This window comes from Camelina sativa, chromosome 12 (genome assembly GCF_030686135.1).
Source record: "Camelina sativa cultivar CO46 ecotype springtype chromosome 12, ASM3068613v1".
In the NCBI taxonomy this organism is placed as follows: Eukaryota; Viridiplantae; Streptophyta; class Magnoliopsida; order Brassicales; family Brassicaceae; genus Camelina; species Camelina sativa.
In genome coordinates this window covers 2,286,162-2,304,430 of record NC_141891.1, presented here as the reverse complement: position 1 = coordinate 2,304,430, position 18,269 = coordinate 2,286,162, and the positions used below count along the sequence as shown (strand labels likewise).

Here is an 18,269-nt window from a genome sequence, read left to right as displayed (position 1 = left end):
CTTTAAATTAATACTAGCTATAAATTAATAAATTCTTCCGGTTCCGAGTTGGGCCGGTGTAAAAAATGACACATTTCGATAAATTAATAAAATAATATTTTTTTTCGAAATCCTATATAAAAATATAGTCCCATCAATATCATAAATTAATAATCAAATAATATTAATATATATATATATATATATATATCTAAGAAAATCTAGTGAAATACTGAAATATGACTCTAATGTTGTTTGCATATTCTTGAATTTGCATTTTTATTGGAGCTCATATCTAATATCTTTCATTGTCGTATTCTCAAATCACATCCAAAAATTACGAAAAGTTCTAAATGAGATAATTGCTTCTTTATATGTAACTGGTTTTAAAATTACCGCAATATCTTATTCAACTTCATCATTACCATGAATGATACTAGTAGAAATTTCTTCTAAACTCTAAACTTCTAACATCTATCATTTTTACCTAAACTCTAAACTTAGCAATTACAATAGATAAGATAATAAATTAAGAATTTTTTTTTTAAAATATGAATGATGACAAAAGTATCTTATTTTGTAATACATAATTTTCAAAATTATGAAAATTAAAAATCTTTTCATAAATTAATATTTTATTAATTTATCGATAAATTAATAATTATTAATTTATCGATAAATTAAAACATCTTTAAATTAATAAAATTTCATGGTCCCTATTAATTTATAGAGGTTCTACTGTAGTTTTTTTTCCTCTATAAGTATAAATAATATGGTGCACCACCACCACTCCAATAATAATTAAACTACAAACATAGCAACAACAAGAAGAATGCTGGATTGTGCAGGTCAATGGTCATCGTCATCGACTTATTATAATTCGAATATTCAAAATTTGATTATCCAACAAAAAGGACTAAAATAATATTCTCATGTACAACCTTTCTAATTTTTATAAATAATATAAAAAAACAAAAATATTCTCATGTATCGACCAAAAGAGGAACTGGTTTTAATAATTCAAAAGTGCAGAAGGTGAGAGGAAACCGCGAAGAGAGAGAGAGAGAGTCAGAGAGGAGTAGCTGGTGAGCACTAATTAAGGGCAAGGAAGGACCTTTCTTCGCTCAATCGCCGCCGTAAACTAAAGCCATCACATTCTCATCCAACGAGTCTTATTTATCCGACCAAACACAAACTAAACTAAAAAAATCTATTCTTTTATTTATTTATTTTATTTTACTTTCAATCTCGAAATATAAATTGTTCTTTATAAAATAGGATTGTAGCTTTCCCTTTTTCTTTGGTCTCTTAAATTTTACTTTCTCCTTTTAAGTCAGATTCCTAATCCATATTCATTCTTTCAGTCTTCTTCCTTCTCTTCCGCCGTTCTGAGTACTCTTCTACTACTACTGGTAAACTAGATCCTCTTTCCCCTTTTCTCCCTTTTTTTCTTTTATTTCATTCTCTCTGTTGTTTTTGTGATTCTGTTATCAAAGATCTCCATTGAAACTTCTTAGCTCTTCTCTGTGTTTTGTCTTTCTTTTTTCCGTTAGTTTGACTATTTGATCTGATGTTGGTTTTGCGTTTTCTTTACTCGTGATTGTTAAAGTTTGTTACTTTCTTTCTTCTAGTTTAGTTTCTGAGATTTGGTCTGATTATTTCAAGGTTTTGACTTTGTGACAGTGTTTTTTTTTCAAAATCATATCTATGAACAGTTCCTTGGATGAAGAACAACAGAAAGTGAAAGTTGCTGTCTTTAAAACTAGGATTTGGTCAATTCCCATTGTTTCATGGGCAATTCTTGCCGTGGATCTTTAAAGGACAATATCTCCCAAGGCAATACTAACAATAAGCCTGAAGATAGTACTCATAACTCTAAAACCTCTGCTACTTCTAGTTCCGAAGACCATTCTCCTACCAACAACAACGCTGCAGACATCATTGCTCAAGAATTCTCCAAAGAAGCAGCTCCCAACAAGAAAGACAACAACAACAGCAACAGCAACAACAAGAATCCAGCTCTTTTTGTTCCTTTAAGAGAACCAATCATGAGGCGTAACCCTGACAATCAAGCTTACTATGTTCTTGGTCATAAGACACCAAACATTCGTGATTTCTATACTCTTAGCCGTAAGCTAGGACAAGGTCAATTCGGAACAACTTATCTATGTACTGAAGCTGCCACGGGGATTGACTACGCTTGTAAGTCAATCTCCAAGAGGAAGTTGATCTCCAAAGACGATGTTGAGGATGTTAGGAGAGAGATTCAGATTATGCACCATTTAGCTGGTCACGGTAATATCGTGACCATCAAAGGAGCTTATGAGGACTCTTTGTATGTTCACATTGTGATGGAGCTTTGTGCTGGAGGTGAATTGTTTGATAGGATTATTCAGAGAGGGCATTACAGCGAGAGGAAAGCTGCTGAGCTTACTAAGATCATTGTTGGTGTTGTTGAAGCGTGTCATTCTCTTGGTGTTATGCATAGAGACTTGAAGCCTGAGAATTTCTTGTTGGTTAATAAGGATGATGATTTCTCCCTCAAGGCTATTGATTTTGGTCTATCTATCTTTTTCAAACCAGGTAAAAAAAGGTTTGAAAGCTTTTATATAGTTAATGGTTGGCTTCATTAGTTAGTTAATGAAGCTTTATTTTGATTTCTATCTTCTTTTGATTTTTTCAGGTCAAATATTTACTGATGTTGTTGGAAGTCCATATTATGTTGCTCCTGAGGTTTTGCTCAAACGTTATGGGCCTGAAGCTGATGTGTGGACTGCTGGTGTTATACTCTATATATTGCTAAGTGGAGTTCCTCCTTTCTGGGCAGGTAAATTGTGATTGACGTTTTGGCACGTTAACCCCGTCTCTTAGTTATTTAGACAGAACCTGTCCAGTCACCTGAGTCCTGATGTGTGTATTGTTTTGTCTTGTTCAGAAACTCAGCAAGGGATATTTGATGCTGTGTTGAAGGGTTATATCGACTTTGAGTCAGACCCATGGCCTGTGATATCTGACAGTGCTAAAGACTTGATCCGTAGAATGTTATGCTCCAAGCCTGCAGAACGTTTGACCGCTCATGAAGTCTTGCGTATGTATTCACATAAATGGTTTACTTATAGCAACAACTGAACAACATTAGACTTATATCTTTGTGTGTTTATTATCTTCTTTTTTTCAGGTCATCCATGGATCTGTGAGAATGGTGTTGCACCAGATAGAGCACTTGATCCTGCTGTTCTGTCCCGTCTCAAGCAGTTCTCTGCAATGAATAAACTCAAGAAGATGGCTTTGAAGGTTAGTGATTTTTGTGCATAAACCCTCTATCTTCTATGGTCTCTGCTTTCACTTTTCATAAACCCTTTCACTTCTATGGTCATCAGGTTATAGCTGAGAGCCTCTCGGAAGAAGAGATTGCTGGTTTAAGAGAAATGTTTCAGGCAATGGATACTGATAACAGCGGTGCAATCACTTTTGATGAACTCAAAGCTGGCCTGAGAAAGTATGGATCTACCTTGAAAGACACAGAGATCCATGATCTTATGGAAGCGGTAAACAATCTAACCTTATTGTGGTAAATACATTGACAAGACAATGAAGTATATTGTAGGTTCTAATGCTGAACTCTTGTATTGACCAGGCTGATGTGGACAACAGTGGGACAATAGATTACAGTGAGTTCATTGCAGCGACTATCCATCTCAACAAACTGGAGAGGGAAGAGCATCTTGTCGCTGCGTTTCAATACTTTGACAAAGACGGAAGCGGTTACATAACAATCGATGAGCTGCAACAAGCATGCGTTGAACATGGCATGGCTGATGTTTTCCTTGAAGACATCATCAAAGAAGTTGATCAAAACAATGTAACCTTTACATTAACTCTGTTCCACAATTCTCTCTGACTAATGTCGAGGTATCATCTCATAAAAAGTTCTTTTGGTGCTTATGTTGGTCCAAACAGGATGGAAAGATTGATTATGGTGAGTTTGTGGAGATGATGCAAAAGGGAAATGCTGGTGTTGGAAGAAGAACGATGAGAAATAGTCTAAACATTAGCATGAGAGACGCGTAGAAGCTGCTGCTTTGTAATCTGCTTGTGCGATTGTGACTGCGAAAAATGTTCTTATTGATGGGATTCACTATCTCAATGCTCACCACATACAAGGTGAAAAAAAGAAGAAGACCAAACCGGATTCATCGCTGAGGAGGGTTCGAGCTAATGTTTAACGACTGTGTGATTAATCATCAAGTAGCTTTGGAGGTTTTGTTTTTTTTACCCTTTTGTTGTTTGTATGTTTATTATGGCAATTGTTGGAGTTAGTGAGCTTTGTTCATCATCTTCAATTGTTCAACTATGTTCACTCTTCTTGTATTTTGAAAAACAAAACAAAAAAAATGTCTTTGTATGTTGTGTGATTTCTAAGCAATTTTACTTTGAAAAACTCTTTCTTCTTTCTAGACGATGACGACCCTTCATCAATCTCAGACTACTACACCACTTGATTTTGAATTGTCTATGATGAGGAAGATGATGAGCTAGCGAGTCTCAATCATGTAATCAAAGTGCTTTTTCTAAGTAACCTGTATTTAATTAAACTCAAATAAAACCAAAACTCAAGGCTGTTCGAAAACAATCATTCATTCATTCGCCACACAATCTGTAATTTGCAACATATAATACCAAAACCAATAAATTCTGGCACTCCTCATATTCACATGCTTTGTAACGCCGCAACCTTTAGCATATACTACTATTTAAATTAGATTATTTTTGGTCTCATTTATAATTTTTATCATATTTGATTTAGTACTAACCTCTTCTTGATATTATCATATTGGTTAAGCTTCGTTAAAAAAATTAGCTGTTGTTTGAGCTAAATACGATCATTTTTTGGGGTCAGATTGATTACTCAATTCATTTTAATAGTATAAACTAATCCACCCCCGACTTCAAATCAAGTTTAGTTTAAAAATTATAATAAGAGCAATAAAATATGAATTCGCCACCGACGATCTTGGTGCCACCGACAAATGTTATGTCGGCCACACACGTTCTCTGTTGTATGCAACCGAAGTTTCGTCAATACCATTTCTTTTACACACCACAACCGTTAAAAACCCACAAACTAGGGGGGAAATAATCGGTGATATTAATGTTATAGATCTCTACACTTTTACACTTGTATGATCATGATTATAATTCTTGAACCTCTATACCTAAACCTTATAAAATTATTGCATTGTTATTATTATCATCACCGTCATCAATTATCATTTGTATATGATCAATGTGAATAATGGATATGAAAGAAATAATACAAGGGAAATTCATATATGGCGCGCGTAAAAAGATTAAAACAAAAAAATAACGGATTTCTATATAATTTTGCATGGTTATTAAAAGAGAGATACAAAAAATACAACTGCACAAGCCACCACAAACATCAAAATATAAATAAATAAATTGATTAATGATCTAAGCAAAATACAACATTATAAATTTAGAAGAAGATTAAAAAAAAAAAACACATTATACATTATACTCCATTGCATAAAAGTAAAAAAAAGAAGAGACATATCACGAAAATCTCAACCCCCATATTGTGCTTTCAAGAATCATTGTTTATCGTTGACGCTTGTATTTGCAAGAAAGAGGAAGAGAATCAGAGGAAGAAGATCCCACGAGGTTACGGATCTGAGACCGGAGCTTGAAGAAGACGTGCATTATACTTCCTCTGTTCTGAGAACCAATAGATTTAGCTTCGTCTTTGTTAAGCTCAAGATCTCTAATGAAGATTGGTTTTCTTGAAAGGATCCACGACCAACCCCATTCCCACCATTCTTTCACAGAGGTCCCTGTTTGCTCTCCCATAGCGGAGACAGATTTGGATCTCGGGAACTTAGCTGCGATAGCTGCTGGTTGGTTAGAGAGGTTGAGGGAGAGAGAAGAGAGACGACGTCGGATGAGACCAGGCTCATCTTCGGCGGTGGTGGTGGAGTTAGGACGTTGAGAAACTGGGAGAGAAGTAGGTTTACGAATCTGGAGAGTCTCCATCATTGAGCTCATTGCTTTGCTCTTGGAGAGAGAGAGAGAGAGAGAGATTGAAGTATGAAGATGATGAATGTGATTATGTGAATGTGAATGTGAATATGAGAGATGATTATTTAGTGAACACAGCTCTAACACAGGCTGGGTTTTTATTCCATTTTTATTTTGTGGGCTCCACTTTACTTTTATGCCCAGCCAATTACATTTTGCATTGTTTTATTTTAATTACAATATATTTTTATGTTTTTTTGTTTTGTTTGTATAGTTACTTGTTTTGTGTATGTATGCATCTTTAAAAAAAAAGAGATACAAATATTTAGTTTTGGTGAATATAGATATACATTGTTTTCAGGTAGGGTTCCATTCCATCACAATTCATAACACACAAATTAATTTAGTTTTTTTTTTCTCTCTAGTTTTATTTTAAAGATTATTTTCTCAGTATAGTAAATGTTTTAAAAATTCGATTTGCTTGTTTTTTCTTTTGTGAATTTTTTTTTTTCTTTCTATCAGAAAAATGTAGCAAGAATCTGTAATCCACTCCACTGGCAAACAAATTTCATGTTGACCAAAAAAAAAGTTCATATATTCTTAAAAAAGAATAAAAATGATAATGTTATGTGTAAAGTAGCCCAACGAGCCAAGGATGAAGGCCCAATAAATATTCAGCCCAAAATAGAATGTTAAGCACTTTTTTTTTTTATTTTACATTTAATAGTCCAAAATTTCCTTTTTTTTTTTTTTTTGTTAAAGCTGGAGTTGGGGAGTATATGTATTGTTCGGAGTAGAGAGATCTGGAGGAGATTGAAACAATGGAGTACCGGAAAATCAAAGATGAGGTTCGTTGCTTCTTCTATATTCACTTCTTCTTTCCTTTTTGGATTTCAATTTAGGGTTTGTACTCTCTTTAAATGCTCGATTTTTTTTAAGCTTCAGGACGATCATGTCGTCGCTTCTGATATCGAGAGTGTGAAGGGGAAATCTCACACCGGTGAGTTTCTTCTTCTTCTTCTATTTTCTCTCAATCTCTTGTTCGTTTAGTCTTCTCATTGGTGTTTTGATTTTGTCAGTTGCTTCGAGTAACATTGCTATGGCTACTCTTGGGGTTGGATCCGGTGAACGTGTTAACTGGAAACGGAAGTAAGTTTGATTCCTCTAAACATGGCGAAATTATGGAAATTTCTTCTTTCCGTTTAAATGACTTGTGTTGGTGGCAGGGGCGTAGTGACCTGTGCACTGACAATTCTGACGAGTTCTCAAGCGATACTCATCGTGTGGTCGAAGCGAGCTGGCAAGTATGAGTATAGTGTTACTACCGCCAACTTTTTGGTGAGTTTTTGAACCTTTTTATTACTGTGTATTGAAAATTGAGTGATGTTATGTTACAAGTGAGATCTCTGAAGCATAATAATCTTATATTAGGCTGAAATAGTGATATTTGTTTACTCGTTGGTGGACATCAGGTTGAGACTCTGAAATGTGCGTTATCTTTCCTTGCATTGACAAGAATATGGAAAAACGAAGGTGTTACTGACGACAATAGGTAGGGTTTTCTTTCACCACCTCAATATGGTTTTTCTGGGAGATTACCTTGTGTTTCATGTCCAATTAGTTTCCTTTAATATTCAGTGGTTTCGAATTGGTTCCATGTATCTCTCTTTGAACATGACTATAGATAGCTCATTTAATTTTCTTTGAATCAGGTTAAGCACGACATATGACGAAGTTAAAGTCTTTCCTATTCCTGCAGCATTGTATCTTTTCAAGAATTTGTTACAGGTGGGATGTCCTGATTTTTTTTTGGCTTAGCTCGATGTTTGTAACCTATGTTTTTTCATGTTAATATGTTTCTTACTACTTGTGTTGTCACTTTTTGATGTTGGCAGTACTATATCTTTGCATACGTAGACGCCCCCGGCTATCAGATATTGAAGAACTTGAACATCATAAGTACCGGTGTCTTGTACAGAATTATACTGAAGAAAAAGTAGGTTTTTTTACTCATTGAAATGGATTTCGTAGCTTCCAATGAATAGTTGTTCTGGAAATCCATACGTTATAATTAAGTGTGCACAGCCTCTTTTTAATCAGTTTGCTTACTATCTTCTCTAACAGATTGAGCGAGATTCAGTGGGCGGGATTCATTTTATTGTGTTGCGGATGCACCACTGCTCAGTTGAATTCAAAGTAAATGTAGCACTTGGTTTTTGCTCTGCGAACTTTAAGGTCTCTACTGATCTTTTTAATACATGGTCTCATATCTAAAATTGCTTTTGCAGTTCTGATCGTGTTCTTCAGACATCTCTTCCTGGCTGGATTATGGCAATTGTAAGCTGTTAGCCTCCTTTGCATGCTAATATTGTGAAGCATCTTTCATGTCCACACCAATTGATAGTTATTCATTGTCGTTTCTAGGTCATGGCCCTGTTAAGTGGTTTCGCCGGAGTGTACACAGAGGTGAGATATTAGGACTGTATACTTCAAATACTCAAAGCTGATTCATTTCTTTTCTGTGTGTCTATGTTAACACTAATTTACTTTGTTGTTTAAAACAGTATAATTGGGTCATTCCACTGATAACTTATGCTTAAGAAAGGTTTTGCTTTCCATTTTGGCAGGCCATTATAAAAAAGCGACCTTCAAGGAATATTAATGTACAGAACTTCTGGCTATATGTCTTTGGGATGGCTTTCAATGCTATTGCTATAGTGATCCAAGATTTCGATGCCGTTGCAAATAAGTAAATCCAACGTCTTTTTGTCTGTCTCCTTTCAGATTTGCTAGAAAATAGTACATGTGATTGATTGTGTCGCCATGGAGAGATTTCCCCTCTCTTTATGTCATTAAAGGAAATACAACTTTATAGTCTGGTTGTTGTAGAGCTCATTATTTCCTACTGGCCGAGTTACTATGCTGTTATGTCGCATCTGTCTGGTATTGAACGTGGGCTGTTTTCCATTTTCAGGGGATTCTTCCATGGTTACTCATTCATCACAGTACTCATGATTCTTAACCATGCTCTCAGGTAAAAGCTACTTTAGAGGCCAGACTCCTCTCTTAATTCTTAACGTAAGTTCGGGAAGTTAACACATTAAAACATTCTTCTTCTATTGGTTATTTTGCAGTGGCATTGCTGTTTCAATGGTGATGAAATATGCAGACAATATTGTAAAGGTAGTAAATTTGCATTGTCAGCAGGTTCCCCCTATGTAGTCACTTTGGTACACGAGGTTTAACTTTATCAATTGGTATGTAGGTTTATTCGACATCAGTAGCGATGCTTCTCACCGCGGTTGTCTCTGTATTTCTCTTCAATTTCCATCTTTCCCTTGCCTTCTTCTTGGGTTCAACGTAAGTTAACCACCACATTTTCCTTCACTTATACAATCATCTCAACTTTTGATATTAAAACTAGCCACAAACTTTATCATGCACATAAGAGCCAATGATTGTGTAAAAGGTTTCTCTTTTAATGCATTACTGTGTTTGCACTGTGCAGGGTCGTCTCTGTTTCAGTATATTTGCATTCCGCAGGGAAGCTACGATAGTAAAGATCTCGAAACTTACATCTACCAAGAAAATTGCCATTATTCTAGTACAGAGATGAAGCTTTTTAACGATTACGATTTTGTTTTTCGTGTAGGTATATTCACAATTGTGCTTCTGTATTTGATTTATTTCCCGTCACGAAACTTACTGTTCTCATTTGTACGAAACCAAAAATTATCAAGAATAGTAAAATACATAACTTTGCTTTATAAATCCTCCCTCCGCATATTTTAATAATCATTAACTGTCTGAAAGTGAAGCTGTTTTGTTGAAAATATCACGCTTAGAGCAAAAGGCATAACCAAAAATGATCCAACCGTGAAGACTCAGAGACCGGCGAACTTGGTTATTTAAATTAATCATTGTCTTTGCTTCAAAGCCAATACTGTGAGACTTTGGCTTGTCTCCCACTTGTATATAAGCTCTATTCCTCTACTCTCTTTCTCACCATCTCTTCTTCTTCTTCGTCTTCTTCTTCCAGTTATAAGATTTAGCTATGGCTTCACTTACCAAATTCTCTCTTTTGGTCGCCATTTCAGCATCAGCTCTCCTCTGTTCTGCTCTTGCCCGTGATTTCTCCATTGTTGGATACACACCGGAGCATTTGACATCCACTGAGAAGCTTCTAGAGCTCTTTGAGTCATGGATGTCAGAACACAGCAAGGCTTACAAAAGCGTGGAGGAGAAGGTGCACAGGTTCGAGGTGTTCAGAGAGAACCTGATGCATATAGACCAGAGGAACAATGAGATCAACAGTTACTGGCTCGGTTTGAACGAGTTTGCAGATTTGTCCCATGAAGAGTTCAAGGGAAAATATCTAGGACTTGCAAAGCCACAATTCTCTAGAAAGAGACAGCCCTCTGCTAACTTCAGATACAGAGACATCACTGACTTGCCTAAATCCGTAGACTGGAGGAAGAAAGGCGCTGTGACTCCTGTCAAGGACCAGGGTCAATGTGGTAACATTTCTTCTCTCTTTCACCTTTCTTGGTCCCAAATTGAGATATGAATAGAATCAGAGACTGGAATAGATCTTTACAATGATCTTCTTTTGTTGCTGTAGGTAGCTGTTGGGCATTTTCAACAGTTGCAGCTGTGGAGGGGATCAACCAGATCACAACAGGGAATCTAAGTTCGCTTTCAGAGCAAGAACTCATAGACTGTGACACAACTTTCAACAGTGGCTGCAACGGAGGTCTCATGGACTATGCATTCCAGTACATAATTTCAACAGGTGGTCTCCACAAAGAAGACGATTACCCTTATCTCATGGAAGAAGGAATTTGCCAAGAGCAGAAAGTAACAAACGCTAGACAAATACATACATGAATCAAAAAAAAAAATTATACTGGTGATACAGATTAATTATAACACTGATAACATTCATGAATCTTACACAGGAGGATGTGGAACGTGTGACGATCAGCGGCTATGAAGATGTCCCGGAAAACGATGAAAGTTTAGTAAAGGCTTTAGCTCATCAACCAGTCAGTGTGGCTATTGAGGCTTCAGGAAGAGACTTCCAATTCTACAAAGGGGTATGTATAACAGATTATTCTGATATCTAAACTGTGTTCTATGTATCCATCTTATCTTGTTGCATGCTCTCAAAGAACTGATTTGGGGGATTATGGTTTTGTTTACAGGGAGTGTTCAATGGACGATGTGGAACAGACCTAGACCATGGTGTAGCAGCGGTTGGATACGGTTCATCAAAGGGATCTGACTATGTTATCGTCAAGAACTCATGGGGACCAAGATGGGGAGAGAAAGGGTTTATTAGGATGAAGAGAAACACTGGTAAACCAGAGGGACTCTGCGGAATCAACAAGATGGCCTCATATCCCACCAAGACTAAGTGATAGATTCATGTTCTGTTTCTTTCTTTCTTTTTTTTTATCTTTCATTACATTTTCATTTTACCCGCTTAAAGCACATCATATTGTATTGATTGGTGTGTGAGATTATAAAATAACATGGTGAGAGACTCTCTTACCTTTTTTTCTTCTGATTAAGAGTCTTCCAAATGCTCCTCCATCATTCAATAACTCTCTCAATAGGATCATGTTCTCAAATATGAAGCTTTCAGATACATTAATTAGTAACTTATTTATGTCTTCCTATACGAGCTCCTTGAATTCCTCTTCTCCTGTTAAAACGCTTTGTTCTTTTGATATTGTATAACGTTGTTGATTGTTGCATTTGTAAAACTACTTCCATGTTTCAAAACAAACCAATGAACCAAAACTCCCAACATCCAACCATAACGCTCCCCCCACACAAAAAAATGTTGACTGAGAGCAATTTGTGGTCCTAATATTCATTCTCTCCTTAGTCATTGTTTCTATGTGAACAACTATTTTTGCTTATATCTTTAAATAGAAAAGTAAATTTGTTTATAAATACTCCATGAAACAAAACAAAAACAAGACGATAAGAAATGGCAAAAAAAGTACATGTTAGTTTCATCATAAGTTTTTTTTTTTTTTTTTAATTTCGGTTTTGAATTTTGATTTAAACAATCTAAGCCAAACAATTAACTAGCATATAAATCAAAATTTATTATTATGGATTTATTAAGATTTAATCAAAATTAAGTGCATTTTTTTTTTTTTACTCAGTAATATCAAGATCTCCAAAAACTACTGCACCTCCACCTCCATGTCACATAGCACGAAGCAAGACACAAACCCAAAATACTTGTAATAGTGAGGAACGCGATAAAAGTGACGTAGTTTTATGCCACAATACTTGTCGTGGCGAAGGGTTTTTGTTGGGAATATGTATGGGAGTAGGCGCAACCAAGATTTGCACGTGCAGCAGTTGTCTTGATAAGGGTAATCCACCTTGGTTTAAGTTTTAGTGCTAATCATATTTTAAATGATAAAACAATCGCTTCCTTGATTACGCAACACTGTTTGTTGGGGTCTATATATAGCCAATATTTCTCTTCACATATTGGATTAACTATTATCATATTGACTTTTTTTACGATGAATTATTTACATACAAATTTTCTTATTTTTTTTTTATGTCAATTACAATAATATTAGACGCAAACTCATGGTAGCCCCCGAATAAATTTTATTTTAGTAATGCATTATGTAATTATATTGGTGAAGAAATAAATGTAATCAATACTCTCTCTGTTTCATACTGTATTAAGTAATGTTTAAGGTTTTTTTACACAAAAGTTAATAAAAACATATAATCTCATTTAATTTACATATTTTTCATAAACACCATTAAATAAAATAAATTCAACCAATAAGAAAATACAATGTAACATATGATTGGTCACAAAAATATAAACAAATTTAACTTTTGCATAGAAAACTGAAAACATCCCTTAAAAAAACAATTTTTTTGTGCTAAAAGATCACTTAAATTGAAACAAAGGGAATATTAAAAGATTATGGGTCAAAAAAGAAAATCTCAACAAATTGAGATTGACTCTGAAGAACGTAAGAAACATATTTTATCTGTTTTTGGGTTGTGGAATCCACATTTTCATGTTCTTTTCAATAACCAATCATGTGTTTAATTATATTTGGTTGATGTGTATTAAGATCTGGTTATCCTTTGATGTATTACGTAAGTATAAACTAAAACTCTTAACTTAGCTAGACAAACATTTATCACAGCTATAGGGTACGTAATACGGTTACTAAGCCTTAATTTTACCGTTTACAACAGTCATCTTTTTGAGTTTACTATTGTAATCGATGGAATGTGAGATTTTATAATAACACATGGTGATAGAAGTTTTTCAAAAGCTCATCCAGCTCTTCGAGAGACCTTACACAGTCTCTAATAAATTATCTTTCTTCTGTATTATTATATATAGCATTAAAAGAGCTCTAACTAATTAAACACTGAAGTAAACTCACTACAACAAAACAACTTAATATCAACATTGTTGGCCACCCGATGATGATGTCATATATAGTTAGTGATAACCAAGATGAATCTACCAGCACGAGATGATTCTCATCATTCTCATCACCACCCTTCGTCATTCTTCATCAATCATCATCACTAACTATCTCATCATCATCAGGGAGAAACCAAGTTCGCTTATATAACCCTCGTTACATAGCTGTCTCCCGTATCTGCTTCTTTTTTTCCAGCGCGTCCAATCAGCTGAATCTCGTGGCGACAGAAAAATGTACGTACCAAGTGGTTCTCCCACCCATTCGGCAACTATATACATCTCTGGGGACGTCATTCGGTGACAGTGACAACAACCAACACTAGCCGTGTTATACTGTCGGGTCGGGAGAACCACTTGGTACATCTCCTATCTTCACGAGATTAAGCTCAAATTTCTACTATAGCTAGTGAAGCAAGAAACTAAACTCAAAAGTGAACAAGTAGATGAAGAAATGTATATGAGTGACCTCCAACCAAATCAAGCTATATATAGGGTTTAGCTTTATATATAAATAGGTAACTGAGATATACAACCTTTTATCACGGCTAGTGTAGTAAATGTAAATGTTTTTTTTTTTGTTTTCTCTCGTCCCAGTCAAAATAATTGAACCAATACTAAGCCACATCAAACTTTTAATCATCATGTTTGCATCATGCAAATTGCATGTTTGCTTGCCATTGATTGGATTCAAACGATCATGGTATTGCTAAGCTTGCTTGTCTCTATATATGATGTACATTTATAGCTTTCTATAGCATGGTCCAAGTGTAGAACAATATTTTAGTTATATACAAGAGGAACACACATCACTTTAACCTATAATTTTTCTCTTCCATTCTATCGGCTATATATGCTATGATTATATCTACGACCAGAGAATTCTCTTGTTGCAACTTGCAAGTGTGATTTTTCACTTGTGATGATGTTTAATTAGACAGTGAAATAATATGAAACTTTCAAATATAAGGACCAATCCGAAAGATGAGTACTTTTGCGTAATTTTAATGAAGAATTTCAAAAAGTCATAAATTCTTAGATCTGAATGTCGACAGAGAGTAGGATTTGGATCTCTAAGTTACAAAGCCTAAGAGCTGTTTTATATGACATGATAAAATTATTGGAGGAGTTCAGTAAAAATGAGGTTTTGAAATATATAATTAACTCTGGACTTCATTGTATTTGATCACACAGTCGTAAAGACGTCCTCCAAGAAATTGTGCTACTTCTGGATGCTTCACCTGCATAACAAAAGAGTTGACCGGAGTTATAATGAGGATGAATCAAGGATCCCATAACTCTTCTTCTATGTAACAACACCACGAAACTCTTAAGATATTTACCATTCCAATTTTGAGGGAATCACACTTGAACTGAGCATAAAGGTTTGTCTCTATCCCACGGCCCTGGCCACAACAGTCAAGGAGTCAGTTTGTAGAGAACCTGCTAAGACTAGAGATAACACATATTTCGCAACCTTCACAGGATAAAAAGTTCTTACCATGCCTTCTAAGATGACCAAGTCTGCATCGGTTGAAAGGTATGCAACCTCCTGTGATACTCTAGCAAGATCAATAACCTGCAACAATGAAAATTTTAACAATTGCCAATGGATAAACAGGACTTGGTGATTTGGTGGTACTAAAAGTGCATTCATCTTCTGAGAACTTTTAACTACCATACCGGTAAGTCATTCCCTGAATTTGCAATAAGAAGATTTGAAGTATCAACACCCATCAATTGTCCATTTTCATCCTTCAGCTGATAAATTAAGACTCAGTCAGGGTTGAGTTTTTCTTTTAATATGTAATGAACAGGAGTACCCCAATGATTCTATTCATCACCTTAGACAAAATCTCTGCAAGCTCGATATAAGTTACATCGTTGATAGATGGAAGTTCATTAGCAGCCAGCACAACCTTCAAAAGGGAAGGTGCAAAGGAGGAACGAACAACTTAGTACATACTTAATTAACTATTTCTCGCAATCATAATGCCAAACCAGAGAACAATAATGCCCATAATTGTACACGAAAAAAACTCAGAATGATTTTAGGACATGGAAGCACCTGCATTCCTCGACGTAGCATTTCTCTAGCAAACGGCAAGATACCCAAAATTATGTCTGCACCAGAATTATCGACAAATATAACTGCCTGTTATGAAAAGGAGACAAATAAAACAAATCAGTTTGTCCTGCGATCATACTCTTTAAGTCATGAAAAAGTCTTTAAGCAGACAAAAAAGAGTGAAGTTAAAAGAACTGACCTTCTTCCAAGGCTTCTTCATCCATCTAGCTTGAAAGTTATCCAAATCATCAATAACCCATGGTCGTGGAACTAAGTTTTGACAACTAGCCAAAAATGACATTCCGTCCTTAGAGAAAACCTCAGCTAGCTTCAATATGGAGAAACGAAATACAAGAACCATTCCATTAAGATACTCAACAAAAGAGATGTGATAAAAGCAACAGTGCATGAATAAGAAAGAGATCACTCATATACCTGTGCAGAACCCAGATCAAAGATGTTTCCAGCAAATATCCCTCTTACCAGATTCTCTATGCGTTTCCCTTCATCTTCAATAGCATCACTCAGACGGACAACTTCAGGAAATAAAGTTATAGCCTTAGCATTCTCCTCATCCTGAATGAACTTGCCGGATCAGAAAAGAGTACAAGAGAAAACTACACTTTATACGAGAAAATCACTTGTCAAGAAAACCATACCTTAACTTTCTTGAAGATGTCCCTAAATCCTAATTCTCTTAGCATTACCTCACGGATTCTGCAGAGAAGCTGCAAAAGTAAAAAAAAATGTAAAACTCCAAACCAATCCATGAACAACAAAGCTCTCTCTAAGCTTAACAAGAAAAGCGTTTTCTAAACTTACAATGCAATCTGGTGGTCCACCATGGCTATCCGGATCCTTCTTCAAGTCCTCAAGAATCTCCGCATACCTTGCCAGAATTCAAACGCAAAAAAACGAATGCTTATAAGCGAAAGAGTGTTTCTTTTTCAGCAACTATGAAAACACATGTGAGCCTGCCAAGCTATAGAACAACAACAACAACAACAAAATATACCTCTTGGCAAATTTTTCAGCACGAACTGAAGCATCTGGAACGGTTGTATCGCTCTCTGCTCGTTCCCTGCAAAACAAAACAACTTAATAAACATCCATAAACAATCAGAGTTTCTTCATGATTTCAAAAAGACAAAGCTCATGGATAGCCAAATTGATCCGATAAAACGAATTAATACGAATATAAGCCAGATCAATCGACGGATAAAATCCAAAACCCGAGAAATTTCAAAGGTATGAACTTCTTAGAACATAAAAATCAAAGCTTGACTTTAACCCATTAACAAAAACGTAAAACAGAATCAAAGAGCTGAAAGAGAGAGGGAAGAGAAAGATGCGAACTTGAAAGAAGGGATGGAATTGGAGAAGAGATCGATCCAAGAGATCTCAGTGGGAGTAGCTTTTCTGGGATTATCAGAAGGGAATCGATAAGGAATGGTGCAAGCTCTGTAGTTTGATTCTATCGGAGTCGGTAACAGAGGCAACGCAACCATCTCGGAGTCGCTCTCCATCTTCTCTCGTTCGTCGATCGATGTTGATGCTCACCAAAGCAAACAGTGTACTGTACGTGTCGTGAGAGAGAGAGAGAGATATCGGAATCTTTCCAAATGAAATCAAGCAGATTCCTTCACGATGAGCGATGCGATGATGACACACATATGTGTCTGTGTGGTGGGCGCTCGCATGTTTGATGCCTTTGCCTTTGGTTTTATTTGTGTGTGGGTTATTTTGTTTGGTTTGGTCGGTTCGATTCGGTTTAGTTATCCAAAGTTCATAGGTTGATTATAAACACAAACTCAATTATTGTATTATCTTAAGTCTTAACAAGTCAACAACACAAACACAGAATTTTATTACAATTTTATATTATTTGTTTGTTGTATTTGTATCAATATTTTGTGAAATATAAAGTAGTAATTTTAATAATTGTGAGCAAATAAAATTTATTAATTTATTAACTATATAAATTTAGTTTTATCAACTCGTGAATGTGAAAATTAAAAAAAAAACATTTTTCATACATTGAGTAATATATCTTTTATATTAAAAGAAAAAGTAAAGAGTAATATATCTTCGTTTTTAAAAATTCAAATCACAACATATGCAGAAATTTTTTGCATATATATTAATCATAAGTATTATAAAAAAGTTCCAAATAATTTGTAAATTAAATAAAAGAAAGATGATAGTAGAATCATAATTTGAAATCTTAATAAAATCTTCGAAATCTAGTTATTAACAATAATTTTATTGTCTACTTGGATATAAAATCTTATGTTTTTGAAATTCTGTTTGTTATATATATATATTTTTAAATTATTTAGTAATTTTCGTCCATAATTTTATTAGAGAGAGAAAATATTTTTTTTTAACTAATAATTATCTGTATTTTAAAAAATCTTAGCTGTTAATTTTTTTTTTTTCAAGTACAAATTAGTTTTGATTTGAATAGATTTTTTTTTTTGATCTATCAACGTTATTTATTTTTAATTAATTATTTTTATTTAATTAATTAATTAATCTTAATTAAAATTTTCTAATGGCAATTGAATGTAATTTTTTACACATTTTAAGGTTAGTTTCATATTTGTACTTCCCAATTAATATTGTAGGATAAGCCCAGTACAACAACTTAGAAATTATTTGGAGGTGGATTAGGGTCATTCTTCCCAAGGACTT

General features: G+C 34.8%; 5 protein-coding genes across 9 annotated transcripts; 3 read left to right on the top strand and 2 right to left on the bottom strand.

The window, feature by feature from the left end:
- Positions 1-883: 883 nt before the first annotated feature.
- Positions 884-4,420, top strand: LOC104729673 (calcium-dependent protein kinase 5). 2 transcript variants are annotated; one of them, XM_010448637.3, is made up of 8 exons: positions 884-1,391; positions 1,695-2,562; positions 2,663-2,806; positions 2,915-3,067; positions 3,158-3,273; positions 3,360-3,527; positions 3,617-3,841; positions 3,940-4,420. In XM_010448637.3, exons 2-8 carry the CDS (start codon positions 1,770-1,772, stop codon positions 4,048-4,050), a joined length of 1,710 nt encoding a protein of 569 aa, XP_010446939.1. In that variant the 5' UTR covers positions 884-1,391; positions 1,695-1,769; the 3' UTR covers positions 4,051-4,420. The 2 variants fall into 2 exon arrangements, with proteins under 2 accessions (XP_010446939.1, XP_010446940.1); XM_010448638.3 differs by having other exon boundaries at positions 982-1,391; positions 1,663-2,562.
- Positions 4,421-5,330: 910 nt separating this feature from the next.
- LOC104729672 (uncharacterized) lies at positions 5,331-6,156 on the bottom strand. Its single transcript, XM_010448635.2, has one exon. It carries the CDS (start codon positions 6,043-6,045, stop codon positions 5,602-5,604), a length of 444 nt encoding a protein of 147 aa, XP_010446937.1. The 5' UTR covers positions 6,046-6,156; the 3' UTR covers positions 5,331-5,601.
- A 601-nt stretch (positions 6,157-6,757) lies between these two features.
- LOC104729671 (CMP-sialic acid transporter 4) lies at positions 6,758-9,789 on the top strand. Of its 4 annotated transcripts, none has more exons than XM_087479126.1 (16): positions 6,758-6,866; positions 6,964-7,018; positions 7,098-7,167; positions 7,245-7,356; positions 7,491-7,570; positions 7,731-7,806; positions 7,914-8,014; positions 8,143-8,214; positions 8,307-8,355; positions 8,443-8,484; positions 8,646-8,767; positions 8,993-9,052; positions 9,153-9,201; positions 9,284-9,378; positions 9,527-9,574; positions 9,671-9,789. In XM_087479126.1, coding segments are annotated over exons 1-16 (1,059 nt in total). In that variant the 5' UTR covers positions 6,758-6,839; the 3' UTR covers positions 9,672-9,789. The 4 variants fall into 4 exon arrangements, with proteins under 4 accessions (XP_087335252.1, XP_010446936.1, XP_010446935.1 ...); XM_010448633.3 differs by having other exon boundaries at positions 6,773-6,866; positions 6,958-7,018; XM_010448634.3 differs by having other exon boundaries at positions 6,762-6,866; positions 9,527-9,789.
- A 234-nt stretch (positions 9,790-10,023) lies between these two features.
- LOC104729669 (cysteine protease XCP1) lies at positions 10,024-11,591 on the top strand. The gene is made up of 4 exons (XM_010448631.3): positions 10,024-10,535; positions 10,640-10,875; positions 10,977-11,114; positions 11,223-11,591. Exons 1-4 carry the CDS (start codon positions 10,073-10,075, stop codon positions 11,436-11,438), a joined length of 1,053 nt encoding a protein of 350 aa, XP_010446933.1. The 5' UTR covers positions 10,024-10,072; the 3' UTR covers positions 11,439-11,591.
- A 2,931-nt stretch (positions 11,592-14,522) lies between these two features.
- LOC104729668 (damage-control phosphatase At2g17340) lies at positions 14,523-17,340 on the bottom strand. The gene is made up of 12 exons (XM_010448630.3): positions 16,932-17,340; positions 16,591-16,656; positions 16,398-16,464; positions 16,235-16,303; positions 16,011-16,151; positions 15,775-15,903; positions 15,576-15,662; positions 15,352-15,426; positions 15,191-15,268; positions 15,009-15,086; positions 14,851-14,913; positions 14,523-14,748 (listed from the first exon to the last, which is right to left on the bottom strand). Exons 1-12 carry the CDS (start codon positions 17,099-17,101, stop codon positions 14,668-14,670), a joined length of 1,104 nt encoding a protein of 367 aa, XP_010446932.1. The 5' UTR covers positions 17,102-17,340; the 3' UTR covers positions 14,523-14,667.
- Between the last annotated feature and the right edge of the window lie 929 nt (positions 17,341-18,269).